General features: G+C 39.3%; 1 protein-coding gene across 2 annotated transcripts in view; it reads right to left on the bottom strand.

Moving 5' to 3' along the window:
- Positions 1 to 12,676, bottom strand: part of ME1 (malic enzyme 1) — a 170,290-nt gene that overhangs the window by 12,161 nt on the left and 145,453 nt on the right. For both annotated transcript variants that reach the window (XM_030490125.1, XM_030490126.1), the window contains exon 10: positions 2,499 to 2,604. In XM_030490125.1, the coding sequence (XP_030345985.1) occupies positions 2,499 to 2,604 (106 nt within the window). The remainder of the gene's footprint in view (positions 1 to 2,498; positions 2,605 to 12,676) is intronic.

Raw genomic sequence — 12,676 nt, 5'->3', positions numbered from 1 at the left:
AAGCCCAGTCTGTCAGATTTCATTTTTTTCTGATGTAATGAGTCAAGTCTCTGCCTCCTACAGCTGCACATTCTGTCACCTCCAGCCTCAGCTGATGAATAATCCCAATTTTGAGTCTAAGGCTTTCCTGACAGCAACAATTTTTTTAATACATCCCTTTGCATCCCACCAGACATGCTCCATACAGTCCACACTTAAAAATGCTTTTCACGGGGACTATATGCCAGTTTTGCAGTATGAAAGCATCTAGCTTAGGTTGGATTCTGCTGCACTGCAGACATGCAGCCAGTATCATGTCTTGGACCTCAGATGCTTCACAACCAAAAAGAGGTGTGCGAAGTTTTTGAGATGCCAAGTACACCTGCATTTCTGCCTAATCTACAAGAGCTGGGAATCCAAGGATCAGGTCCTTTCTCCCCACACCTTCCATAGAAAACAAATAAACAGACCCTGGAGTAAAAGTAAGGATCTTTATTTTGGGGGAGGCCCCTCTCACCTGGCTTGTAGAGAAGGTAGCCTCTTTCCTGCCCAGAGCCCCTGATGCCTGGCACCCCGCTCGGCTTTCCACACAGCACCCCAGTTTTAAAAGCAGGAAAAAGCTGGTTTCTCCTCCCTTGGGGGAGTGGGAATGGATTCAAACCCAGGCTGGGAGAGAAGAGACTGGAACTCGGGTCTCTCTTGAGTCTGTACGCAAACCTCTCATCGCTCATGCTCAAATGAGCATCCCAACACTGCCCAGTCTAAAAGGACAGCTTGGTATCTGCCTAAGGAGAGCAGAAGGTACCTGGAGGGTAAAAGGGGTCCTCACCTCACAGAGCTGGCTAGAAGGTCATACACGCTTCAAGAACTAACATTTCTCTAAGGTATCTCTGAGCATTTTCTGACTGCTTCTACATGAAGTAGCATATCATGTCACATACTATTTTTTGCAAATCTGAGCTCTCTGTCAGACGTCCATTCTGTGAATGGATGAGGATGCTTAGATGCAAAAGGTCCGCTAGACCAGTTGGGCCACTGTATGTTTGATGAACAGTTATGGCAGTCACCATTCTGACCCACTTGTATAAAAGCCTGGTATACACTTTAGTTTCTGGTTAAGTCTGCAGTTGCCAAATGTTTAATGTCTTCTAAAACTGCTTCTGGACAGTCAATAGTACAAATAACAACTATCTTCAGATATAAAGTTAAAACAAAACATTCTGAATAATCTCACCGCCTATTTCTCTTTTGTCTTTCCTTTTAAAATTGGAATTTCTTACATTGGGTCAGGCTAAGCTGAGGCTTTTCCTTGAGCCACTGCAGGCAAGGAAACGTATATGAGGATTCTCTGAGACAGAGTTAACTAAAACATTGGGAGAAGGACTATTAACATATTTCCCCATGACTCCTGCTGCCCAGGGGAAGATACTGAATGACTAGTCACCCAAACGAGATAAAAACCAGTATTAATTTAAGATGCTGTTTCTGTAATGTACAATGAAGAGCCTTCATCATATAGTATGGATAGGAGAAAGTTACCTTGAGGAAAAGTGTTTCATAGTTTTATACATAAAAATGATACACAGTAACATCCACATTTCATGACAGCAAATCTTCCCTAAGCATCCACATACCTTTATCTACATAAATATCACAGATCGATTAATCTATTCTTCTGTTGCACTAGCCTTGTAATTCTACTAAATAATTTCTATAGATTACTTGGTCTCTGTCTTGCAGCCATATATTTATACAGCATAGAAAAAGATAAGCTTCATTTACCTCATTCGTGATCACTGCAGAAAGCAGATTTTACTGAACAGGGACCATGTGGTCTAGACATAAGTGAAAAGGTAGCTCTTAAAATGTAGGATAATTTTCACTGTGGCATTTCAGATTTTCCAGCATGTGATGAATGGTTTTACTAGCCAGACAGATTAATTTTCAAGTCTTACACAGAGTACTTGCAGTTCATACCTGAAACTGTCACTGAAATAACAACCAAACTACACAGAGCCCAGCAATTCTTTACTGAGATCACAATCCTGCAGCTTTTACGAAAGAAAAAGTATTTGTAAAATCTGTGGTTTGGTCTGCATAAAGCACTGGTGGCTCAGGACCTAAATATGAGGGGAAATAATTTGGATACAGCATGCGCATATTTGCACAGCTTTATATGTGCTTAGCTCAGTTTTCTCAGTCTAAGTTTGAGGTTATTTGTATTACACTACACACAGAAGTAATTTAGGAAGGTGATAAGGTTCTCCATCAGATGTTTAAACCAACTTGGATTATTCTCCCTGTAAAATGGATGGCTTGGAGTGAAAGCAGTGTTACATGCTTGGATAGTTACTATTTGTTCAGTTGCTTAATAGAGTCCATTATGCACCTAGTGTTTTCTAAAAACACACAAAGGTAAACTCTGTTCAGAGGAACTTGATCTTGTCTTCAGACAAAGACACATCTCCATTTTTTTCCAACAAAGAACAAGGTCATTGCTTTAAAGTAAAAGGAATTACCTATTAGCACGGATGGTTTTATATCTCTAACAATATCTTCTAGATTTTTCATTTCAGCATGTTCATGGGCAAAATGCTGTTTCTCAGATGTTAGTGAGGCACGCCCCTGAGCAAGGGAAAAAAAAGATATTTATTATAAGTTTAATGGAACCTAATATCCTGGGATAAACAGTTCACAAAGTATCTGGTATAACATGTCCTATTTTCATTTCTACTTTTGCATCTATCACTAAGTACCATATTGGACAAAGTCACACTGTGTACAGCTAACACGTTTAGGATAATTTAGGACTAATCTATTTCTCTAACCAGTACGTAAATTAAATTCAGTATTTTTACTTTGAATGAGTAACAGCTGTAGAACACCACTGTATTAACAGTTATATGAAAGCCTAATTAATTTCTTCTTTCAAGCATTCTTAATGCTGTTTTACGTGATAACATTTGGTCAAATGCTTAAAGTTACTAATGATAAAGTATAAATATATTTATATAGCAAACGGATGCTCCAGAGCAGGGGGGATTTGTAACTCAGCAAAACAAAGTTTCCCCTATTTTTTTCAGCTTTTCTCTTGTCTCAAAGTATAAAGGCTATATTGGGGGAGTATGTAGACTATAGGTGAGCCTATATTTTGCTCCACATTTTTCATATTTCAGTTCTTCATTCTTAGGTATGGAATCAAGATAATTCTAACCAGATGTCTGCTGCACCGTTTTTGCATTAACAAAATTGACACAGCTGTGAAAAAACTTTTGTCCTGATCTACACTGGCAATTTCCACCCAAGATGCCCAACAAGGTTTCCAAGTGGAATATGATAGATGCCGGAAAAAGGGCTATAGAATATCATTGACATTGACTGGGCAGCAAACAGTGTAAATAATGTGGAGTGCAGGGCAAGAAAGCGTCAGAATTCACGAAAATGGTATTAGTTGTCTAACTACATGGACCTCTCTCCGTACACAGGCACCTGAAAACTTCAGCTGAAGAGTTTAAAATGCATATACCTCCACCCCTCATTTTATTCTCATGCCTGCAGAAAACATCACTGCAAAGGCACTCTTCAGACAGTGCCAGCCCTGCAAACATCCTACAGTGTCAGACAGCAAAAAGCAGATTATACAGGTATATAGGGGAGTGCACATGGAAAATGGAACACTAAATATAATTTTGACCGAAGAGCCAGAACAGATATATATGATTTCCCCAGCCACATCTTTTCCAACTGGTAAGATGAAAGTTTCCTTAAACTTAGCAAGTTAATTAAGACTATACTGAAGTATTGGAACAGAATTAATTCTATGATTCCACCAAAGTCTATGAATTTGACAATTTTAGCTCAATTTAGGGCTGTGCATACTATCGGATTCAAGCTGGGACTAGTTTCTTAATAGCACTTTTGGTTAATTTTAACAAAAACAGCTCTTCTGCTGGTCTTTTGGACAGCCACCGCAAGAGCTGGTAGACAGGAGGGAAGGACATTTTTCATTTCCAGCTGCAAGAAAAGCATTTCTATCCCAAGGGTACCACAGGAAGCCGTGGAAGGCTGTTATGTGGTTGGGGCTGACTGAGCTGGCTTGCCTCACAGGATGCCTACTTATCCTGGCTCACCCGTGATTACCAGGAATTTCCAGAGATTTCTCCTCTTCTACAGATTTTCGTATGTGACCAAATTACAGAGTTTTTAGATTAAGAGGGTTATGTCTGGATGGGCTTATGCGGGTCTTAAGTGTTCTCCTAGAGCAATTAGCACAGAAATACTGTGATATGGGAACTTGGTTTCCTTTGCGGGTAAAATGTGAATTTCTGACCCTCGAGAGAATGCCACAATATTATGAATTTTTTGCATATTCACGCTTGAATCATTCCACCAAGACCCATTTTGAAGCCTGCCGTTTCCCAGCACCCCAGCAGATGTCCCCACAGTCTACACACACGGTTTAAGCTGCATCTCATTTTAAAGCAGGACTTTCCTTAACATTTTCAAGGGAAATATATGAAGTTCTCTTTCTAGTCACCAAAGGAAAAAAAAAATGCATTTATGACTTCCAGGCCAAAAGGTTGTTGCTAGGAATAACTGAAAATGCTATAATAAAACCCACTTTTCATTCTATTTGGCTAGTTGGTTGAAATCAAAATGCTCGATGGAGCCCAACTTGGAGGCTCCTGGGGAGCCAGGAGTGGGTGCTGTGGGCCACCATCCGATTCCACGCTGATTCTTCAGTTGGTTCCTTAACAGCTTATCAGGCTGCTATCGAGGAAGACAGTTTTTGATCCGGCCTCAAAACCCAGCCTCCAGGAGACTGGCCTGGGCTACCAAGGTAAAAAGAAATCACCTCTAAGAGCTCTGACCAGCTCATTCTTCAGGCTGTGGGAGGCTGGTAGCTCCTGAGTGTCTCCAGGATCTGCAGATCCAGGCAGATCTCTCAGGAAAGATGACCTCCAATTTTTTTACCCAGTGCATTAACAGCTAAGAGGCCAGGCTGACCTCTCAGTGGAGAAAAATCTCATTTTCATTTTTAATAAAAACAAAGTACCATAATCCTGCTTGAAACAGTTACTTCCTTATACAGCTTTAAACTTGACTGGCTTTTGAGGAGGTACTTCAACATTTTTAAATTAAGATAATGGCAGAGCTGTTAAAACTGTTACTGATGCAACACCAAGGATTCAAACCCCCATTTTCTACTGGCACTCATGATCATCTCTCATTTATTTAGCTGCAAAGGAGCACTCAAACGGTAAGATGGATGTGATCCACTGCAAGCCTTTCTGGGCCACTAGCGCTAGCCAGATGGGGTCAGCTTAGGTCAGATTCACTTCTGCCCTATCTTAATTTCTATCTGCCCTTAATTTTACACAAGGCCTACCATTCTTAACAAAAAAACAAAAAATCCCCAATCCAAATCCCAAACAACTTTAAATTTATTTCTTTATTTAGCTTTGCTCTGAATTAGCTCGATCCCATTAGTCAGAATGAATCATGTCTCCAAGTAAATATTTTTCTAGTATATTAACTAAGAATGAAATATGAAATTCTGTGGCTTAGCAAAAATAATAACAGCTATGTAAATAGAGATTTTTGCTTGGAAAATGCTTATAAAAGAAATTTCACAGTTAGGGTTTGGGGTTTTTTTTAACATATCTTTTTAAGTAGATGGTCAGAAATGTATTTTGAAACTAATTCAGTGATCCTAAAGGAGCTACATAACACTTCCCCAAAAAACATGTCCAAGATTTCAAGACGAGCCAGTTGATTTGGTTACAAAATGCCAACGACTTAGAGAACTGTGCTTTAGATAGTGGGGTTTTTTTTGTCTCCAGATTGGCAAGTTCTAAAGTTCTGCTCTCCACAAAGTAGAGAGGTAGCAGCAAGAGCCCAGCTAGCTTTCCTCTGTGCCCTGCCAACAGCGCAAGCAACGACTTGCAGGAAAGAAACAACTGAGTTTTGTGCATGCTTAACCTCAAACTAAGGGGTTGCCTGTCCATTTAGTACAAGCTTCCAGACATCCGCCCCTGAATGCCTATAGCCGGAATAAGAAAACACGGAGTTTTTGTCAGTCAGCACAGAAAAGAGGATGGAGCCGAAATGCAGAAGTCTCAGCTCTGGATTTGTGTGTTTTCTCTCTTGTCTCTCTCCCGATGCTGAAGAGATGCAAAGTGGATGGATCTGTCAGTGCAGAGCTGTTCTGACTAAAAGATACTCCAGAAGCGCAGAACCCATCTTCTGACATTTCCATTTCCAGCCCCCGATTAGGTAGCTTTTGTACTCTGGGTATCTGCTGCTAGGAATGAGCTGTGGAGGATCAACACAAGGCAGCATAAATCAGAAACTACTCTGGTCTGCTTGTGTCTCTATAATCCTAAGACACTAACATAGCTCACAGCTCACTGATATTTCCCTTCTTCTAAGAGGAAAAATTAAAAATTAAAGTATTCCATACTAAGAAAGCATTTGTAAGAGCTTTGGGGTTCTGTGTCTTTCTGTCTCTGAAGCTCTTTTAAGTAGAAACATAATCTTCAGTCATATTCATATTTGTCTTCTAAGTCCACTGTCTTGCTCTTATAGCATTATTAAAAATTCATTCAATGAAAAGGGCTCAGAAAAATCATCACTCTCAAGATGTGCCCCTTTAAGTACGCTAAGTCTCAATACGGTCTCACCATTTCACTGAAGGACTTCAGTGCTTGCCATACAGGGGAGGAATTTTCCCAGAGGATCCTACTGAAGGATGCAGTTCACTGTTGTTCAAATAGCAGAATGAAGATTCATCTAGGCCAGACAGCAGCTGTCTTAAACTGTTATATGTTTTCTATTACGATAACAAGCACCTTTCCTGCACCTTTCCCAAATCCAGAAACACTTTCACACTGAAATCCACAGCTGAACTAAGAGACGTGACCAGATACCTGTGCAGCTATTCAGAGGGGAAGATACAAATTCTTTCATTAGGAGGAGGAAGGTAAAGTTAGAAAAAGGGGCTATATACCCTTCTTGCTTTAACTTCCCACAGATATTCAATATCCCGAGAAAGAAGTAAAAAAAGCGCCAACATTTCATTATACAACTTTTTGCAATGCTATGTATTCTTACATTATCTCCTAATCTTTTATGGAATAAGTTATTTGCTAGGGGCATTACAATAAGTTTACTTGAAAAAGAAAAAAACCCAACAAACTACATACTAAAGTACCAGGAAGACAAGCACAGCATCTTCAGTGCGTATTCAGGGTGCCTGAATAAACTATTCGATACACCTTCACTAGACTGCTGAAGGTGAAAAATAGTAAAAACACAGAATAATAAACCTTATGTCCAAAGACTCAGTGAAGATGTGAGAAATTACTTCAGAGGGCAAAAGTATTGCCTCTATCACAGTATTAATTTTTACCAAGAAACCTATGGGATACTTTGGATTTGAACAAAAGAGAACAAAGCAACCTGAAAACAGATATGTTGCTATATTAGAAGTCACCATGCTATCTCCAATGGAAAGTAATGTGAGCTAAATTTTTTATTAGCAAATGAGCTACAATGTGGACTGTGTTAAGTCAGCAGATGAAGTACAGAGATAAAGAAACAATAGTAGCATTCTCTGATGGTGACATTGTGTATGAAAGACCTTGGCAATCCTAAAATGTCTATACTCCCTAATGGATGAGTTATTGGTATTATGTATTATTATTACAAATAGTAAACCATAGCCACTTAGGCACCAGGACCTTTAATGCAAGAAGCAAAAGTTAGTAACAGGCCTCAGTAGTTAACAGATTTATCAAAAACTGCTTGTATTGTGGATTTGAACTGAAAGCAGCTCATAGCTTCAGGGTGGCTGATCAACAGCAGAAGCAGCAAAGGAGATACTGGGATCAGGCTTCAAGCAAATGCGCATCACAGTTTCCACAGAAAATAACTCATATCATCATATTATAGAACCAAACTGAGCCTCAGATAACAAACAAAAGCAACCCATCAATAAAACCCTGAGAAAATTTATAGGAAACAGCTGTAAAAACAGGAGACCAGACTGCACAGTGGGATATTACAAAACAGAAGGCAAGTCTTACAAATACCTCCAGTGTGAAGCCTAATGCCATGGCCTGTTTAAGCTGGTCCTGCCAGGGCTGCCCCATGAACCAGCGCTGAAGAGCAGAGCAGATTTATGTCAGGGAGGTGAGAGAGACAGGGTTGGAAGCTCTCCAAGATTTGCTCTCTTCATCAGCTGGGAGGCAGCTGAGCATAAGCCAGAGCACCCTGATGACTGCACTGTCCCACATTAGAGGCAGCACTGGCACTCGTCCCGTCTCACAACCAGGGAGGCACAAATCTATTTATATAAACACTTGCCTCCATTTGACTGTGTCAACTGCGGCTTATTTAAAGAAGAGGACAGAGATCAGTACACAGATAAATTAATAAATTCATTTGAGGTCCTTAAATACTGAAGACATGAGAACCACAAAAGCCATGAGAACTGTAGACCAAAGCAGTCCATTAATAAGTAGAGAATTTCCAACTGCAAATATGTTGGTTTTACTTGTATTTTTTCTGTGATTTTTTTCCTACTGCAGAGTTAAGAGCAAAACAAACAAAGAAGGAATTGTTATGAGCATCAAGGAAGAAGGGGAAAAAAGGATGTGGTTAAGAGTCATGGGAGAATGTGGTGAAACATCTCCCAATTGGGAGATTATCTCTACATGGCTTCTTATTTTTTTCATCACAATTAAATCCATGGTCTAAAGGTTGTTGATGAACCATCTGGACGGCTATAGGAAGGGACTGTAGACAGTGCTGGGAGCTGAGAGGCCTCCCTGGGGAGTCCCCCATAGGCATGAAAGGGAAGGGACAAGAGAGGCACAGAGGGCATGCCAGGAGGGGACAGGCCAGGCTGCCCTCCCTAGCCAGAACTTCAGGGTAGAATTGATGGTGGAAGAATGGACTCCTGTCCATAACTGTCAGGGGTTACTGAAACACAAAGGCTTGCAGGTGACAGGCACTCCTGTGTTACCTTGTTTAGGAACCAAAAACAGAGACACACAGGCCCTCCCAAATCCCCACACGAAGGCCCTAATTATAAAGTGACTGTGCCTCCTGATCAGGCCTATCACCTAACAACTAAAGGTGAAGAGAGCAGATTAAAACCAGATAAGGCAACTTGGACACAGATTTAATAAACAGTTTGTTGCCAACTGGGTGAAAAAACCACAACATTTTGAGGCGATAATGTCATAATGGTTGGCAGTAAAAGATACGATTTAGGTAAGAAATGTAATTCTAGTGTTGACTTTAAAAGACATGGTTAGAAGATTAGAGGTGTTTAAGTCCTGTACAATTTATAAAATACCCTTCCCATGTGAGTAAGTACACATGGTTAACAGGCAGGACAAAATTTATAAAGACAATTACTTTGAGAAGACAAGCTCTGAGAAGCTGAGCAAGCCAGGAAGCCACAGAACAACAGAAACATAATGGAGCAAAACAGTAATTCATTTCAATGAATGAACAGAGCATGAGCTAAAGAAATCATCAACCATCTGAATTAGGTTACCATCTCGTCAGTACATCTAAAGTACACAGTGTCAAAGAGGAAATAGTTACATGCCAACAAATTTAACACCTGAATTTTTGGTGGTGTCTTGTTTAGAGAAAATAAAGTGGATATTCCTTGAGCACACCCCACCAATCATCCTTTTGCCTTGTCCTCGCTTGTTTTCATACATTTCTGACCAAGTATGAGTAATGCCATAAGCATTCAAAGACAAATTAATGTTTCCTTTCTACAAAACTTATATTTCATACAGAACAAGATAAATGCAAGATGAAACTGCACAGATTAATTCCCCAAACATCAGCATAACTGACAAAGCAAACAAGGATTGCTTCGTTAGGATAGAACATGCGTGATTTAAGTGATTGTGGCGCCTTGGAGATACCCAAGACTCAAACCATTTTTTTTGGCTCAAAAAGTCCTAGCCAGTTGAAGTCAGCCATAATGAATTGATGAAGGACAAAAGTAAAGAGTCAGAATAACTGACTGTCAGTAAAAGGAAAGTTAGAAATACTTAAAAGTTAGCAGAAGAGGCAGACATAATATTAAGCAGTATATGAAACTTAACATTAAAATCATTATCAGTATCTAGAATGAAATCCAAACTTTTGAAGAAAGTGATTATTGCTAAAATATAAGAAAATTCAATAACAATCAGATAGTTTGGATGGGATTCAGTTCAATATTAAAATTCTTGATTGTGAGCTCTAAAGGCTCTTCCACACGTTACATGAGCTCTGCTGACTGTAATGAGAGCGATCACATCTACTTGGCACTGAAATTCTGGTATCAGTCCCAAATTTCCCAATTTGTCTATCCATCCTTCTGTAAGCAAAGATTGAACTATGTATATTCACAACCAGGGAGGCACAAACAATAACCTTTAATCAGGGCAGTATCCACCACCAGCTATTTGGTTGTGAGGAACTTTTATGAGTAAGACTGCCAGGGATATTCAAACAGGGAAGGAGAAGGGAAAATGTAAACACCTTAGAGGATTATCTACAAGATTGCTGGGTATCTCCATTCTAATTAATTAGAACCACAGAAATTGGTAAACTTTGGGGGTTCTCTTAGAAAAATCGTTATTCTGTGGCCTTCACCTATCAGATCTCAACTGATGTTCTTATGCTTGCCATTCAGTTTGGGATTCACACAGATGAACTGAAGTCTTAGAGGAGACATCTAATCACACATCTATCACACATCTAATGGGCATTCAAAACACAAATCACATGATTAGATACAAGTACTACTGTGCTGAAGTAGAAAGCATAGAGTACAAAACTGTCAAAAGCAACATCGCTCCATGTTGACATACTCTTTAAAATTAAAGACGGCATTCATCTCTATGCGAGGGAACTTCATTTGTGCGCTAGAGATTGTGGCATACAAAGATCTAATGCAGTCTTGCACATGACAGATAAACTTCACTGCAAGGGAAGCATGTTTGGCAGCCCTGGAACATTCCCATCAGCCTGTCCACTCTCAGCACAGGATCATCCATCCTTGGCAGAGGGCAGGGGGTTTCTAGAGTCTCTTTAAGTATTAAAAATACCTTACTATTTATACCATATTCCTGGTCAGTTCCAACAACCATACTGCTTATTGCCCTACTTTGTATTGCCTTAAAAAAAAAGAAGAAAAAAAGAAGCATTTGCAGCACATAACTGAAATGCTCAGACAATGGTGAACCTCATGAACATCCCTATACTGTTTATCATTTTCTGCCTCTTCTCAGCTATTTGACACAAAATCATTTACTGTCTTTGAAGTTCATGGGTGAAGATTTGGCCACTAATATAGCCAAGCATGACACTATGACAGCTTTAAAGAAGACACAAAATGTGTTCACCACACATCACGTATTTATGCATATTTGTGTGATTAACAGGAAAAAAAGAAAAAGGGAACTGACACTATGGGAAAGAAAATGAATGTGGGAGATATTACCCATCAGTGTGTTCATATAAGTAAATATCTATTCATCAGACACAATGTGACAATGTGACAGAATTCAGAATTTCAGACTTAAACAGGAGTCCCAACTGCTTATGCATACTCTCCAAGTACACAAGACTGAAAAAGCAACTTTAAAATAAAAGTATCTTTTGATTAAGCATTAAAATGTCCATCTGAATGCACTGGAGTACTTAAGACAGACATTTCAAGAGGAGTAATATCTGTTTCAAAAAGCCTTATAGTTCAAGTGGCAAAATTCCAATGATATTAGGGTCTGCAAACCTTCTTTATCCACGTTTGGAGAAGAAATAGTTTGAAAAGGTGAAAGCATATTGAACAAATTAAAACAAAACTCCCAACATTATAAAGTCTCTAGAATGGAGAATGCAACTATAGACAGTATAACAAACATAACCTTCATGACCAACCATTTCACCACAACATAGCATAAAAGTTGGTCACCAAACTTGGTTTAATGAAAAAAGATGGTTCAGGGAGCAGAAGAGGAGAAATATTAACAGCAAAACCAAAACACAGCTGCACTTCAACTGAAATTAAAAAGCTATAAAGGAAAAAACAGCCACAAAAGCCTGATAAGTGACTTCATGGCAGCTCTTGGTGAGGGAAGAAGAAAAAGGTGGAAAACCTTTGTGGTCAGGGCAACAAAAGTTCCAAGTTCATTTTCCTTTGGTTTGCACTGGTTGAAATACTACAGAAAATAGATGAAAAGAGAAACAATGTTTAAATCTACGATCATGCACTACAAAATTAACGATCAAAGGACAGCATGGAATAAAAATGATGTAAAAATATGTTTAGTTGGACAAAGAAATTGCTGAGCGTTCAAAGATTCTGCTATTTCTCATACTGCTAGAGCAACAGATCAGTGTATTTCTAGGACTGAAAAGGTCTCTCTCCTTCAAGTAAAACTCCTTTGATCAAGCACGTTTTGGTGAGGCAAATTCTATGAGACTCTCATTGGACAGATTTCCATTGATACATCTCCTTCGTAGTAAGAAACAAAAGTCAGTTTAGCTTATGCAAAAGTGGGTTAACTGGTGATCTATGCTGTTGCTTGGTAAATCTTACCTTTGCAATAATGAAAAGGTTTCCAAAAACAGAGTCGTTCCCACTGTACAGTTTTCTCACAAATCTTCCTCATTTTAT

The sequence above is a fragment of the Strigops habroptila genome, chromosome 6, assembly GCF_004027225.2.
Source record: "Strigops habroptila isolate Jane chromosome 6, bStrHab1.2.pri, whole genome shotgun sequence".
In the NCBI taxonomy this organism is placed as follows: domain Eukaryota; kingdom Metazoa; phylum Chordata; class Aves; order Psittaciformes; family Psittacidae; genus Strigops; species Strigops habroptila.
Note: the sequence above shows the minus strand (reverse complement) of the source record. Positions and strands in the feature narration are given on the sequence as shown.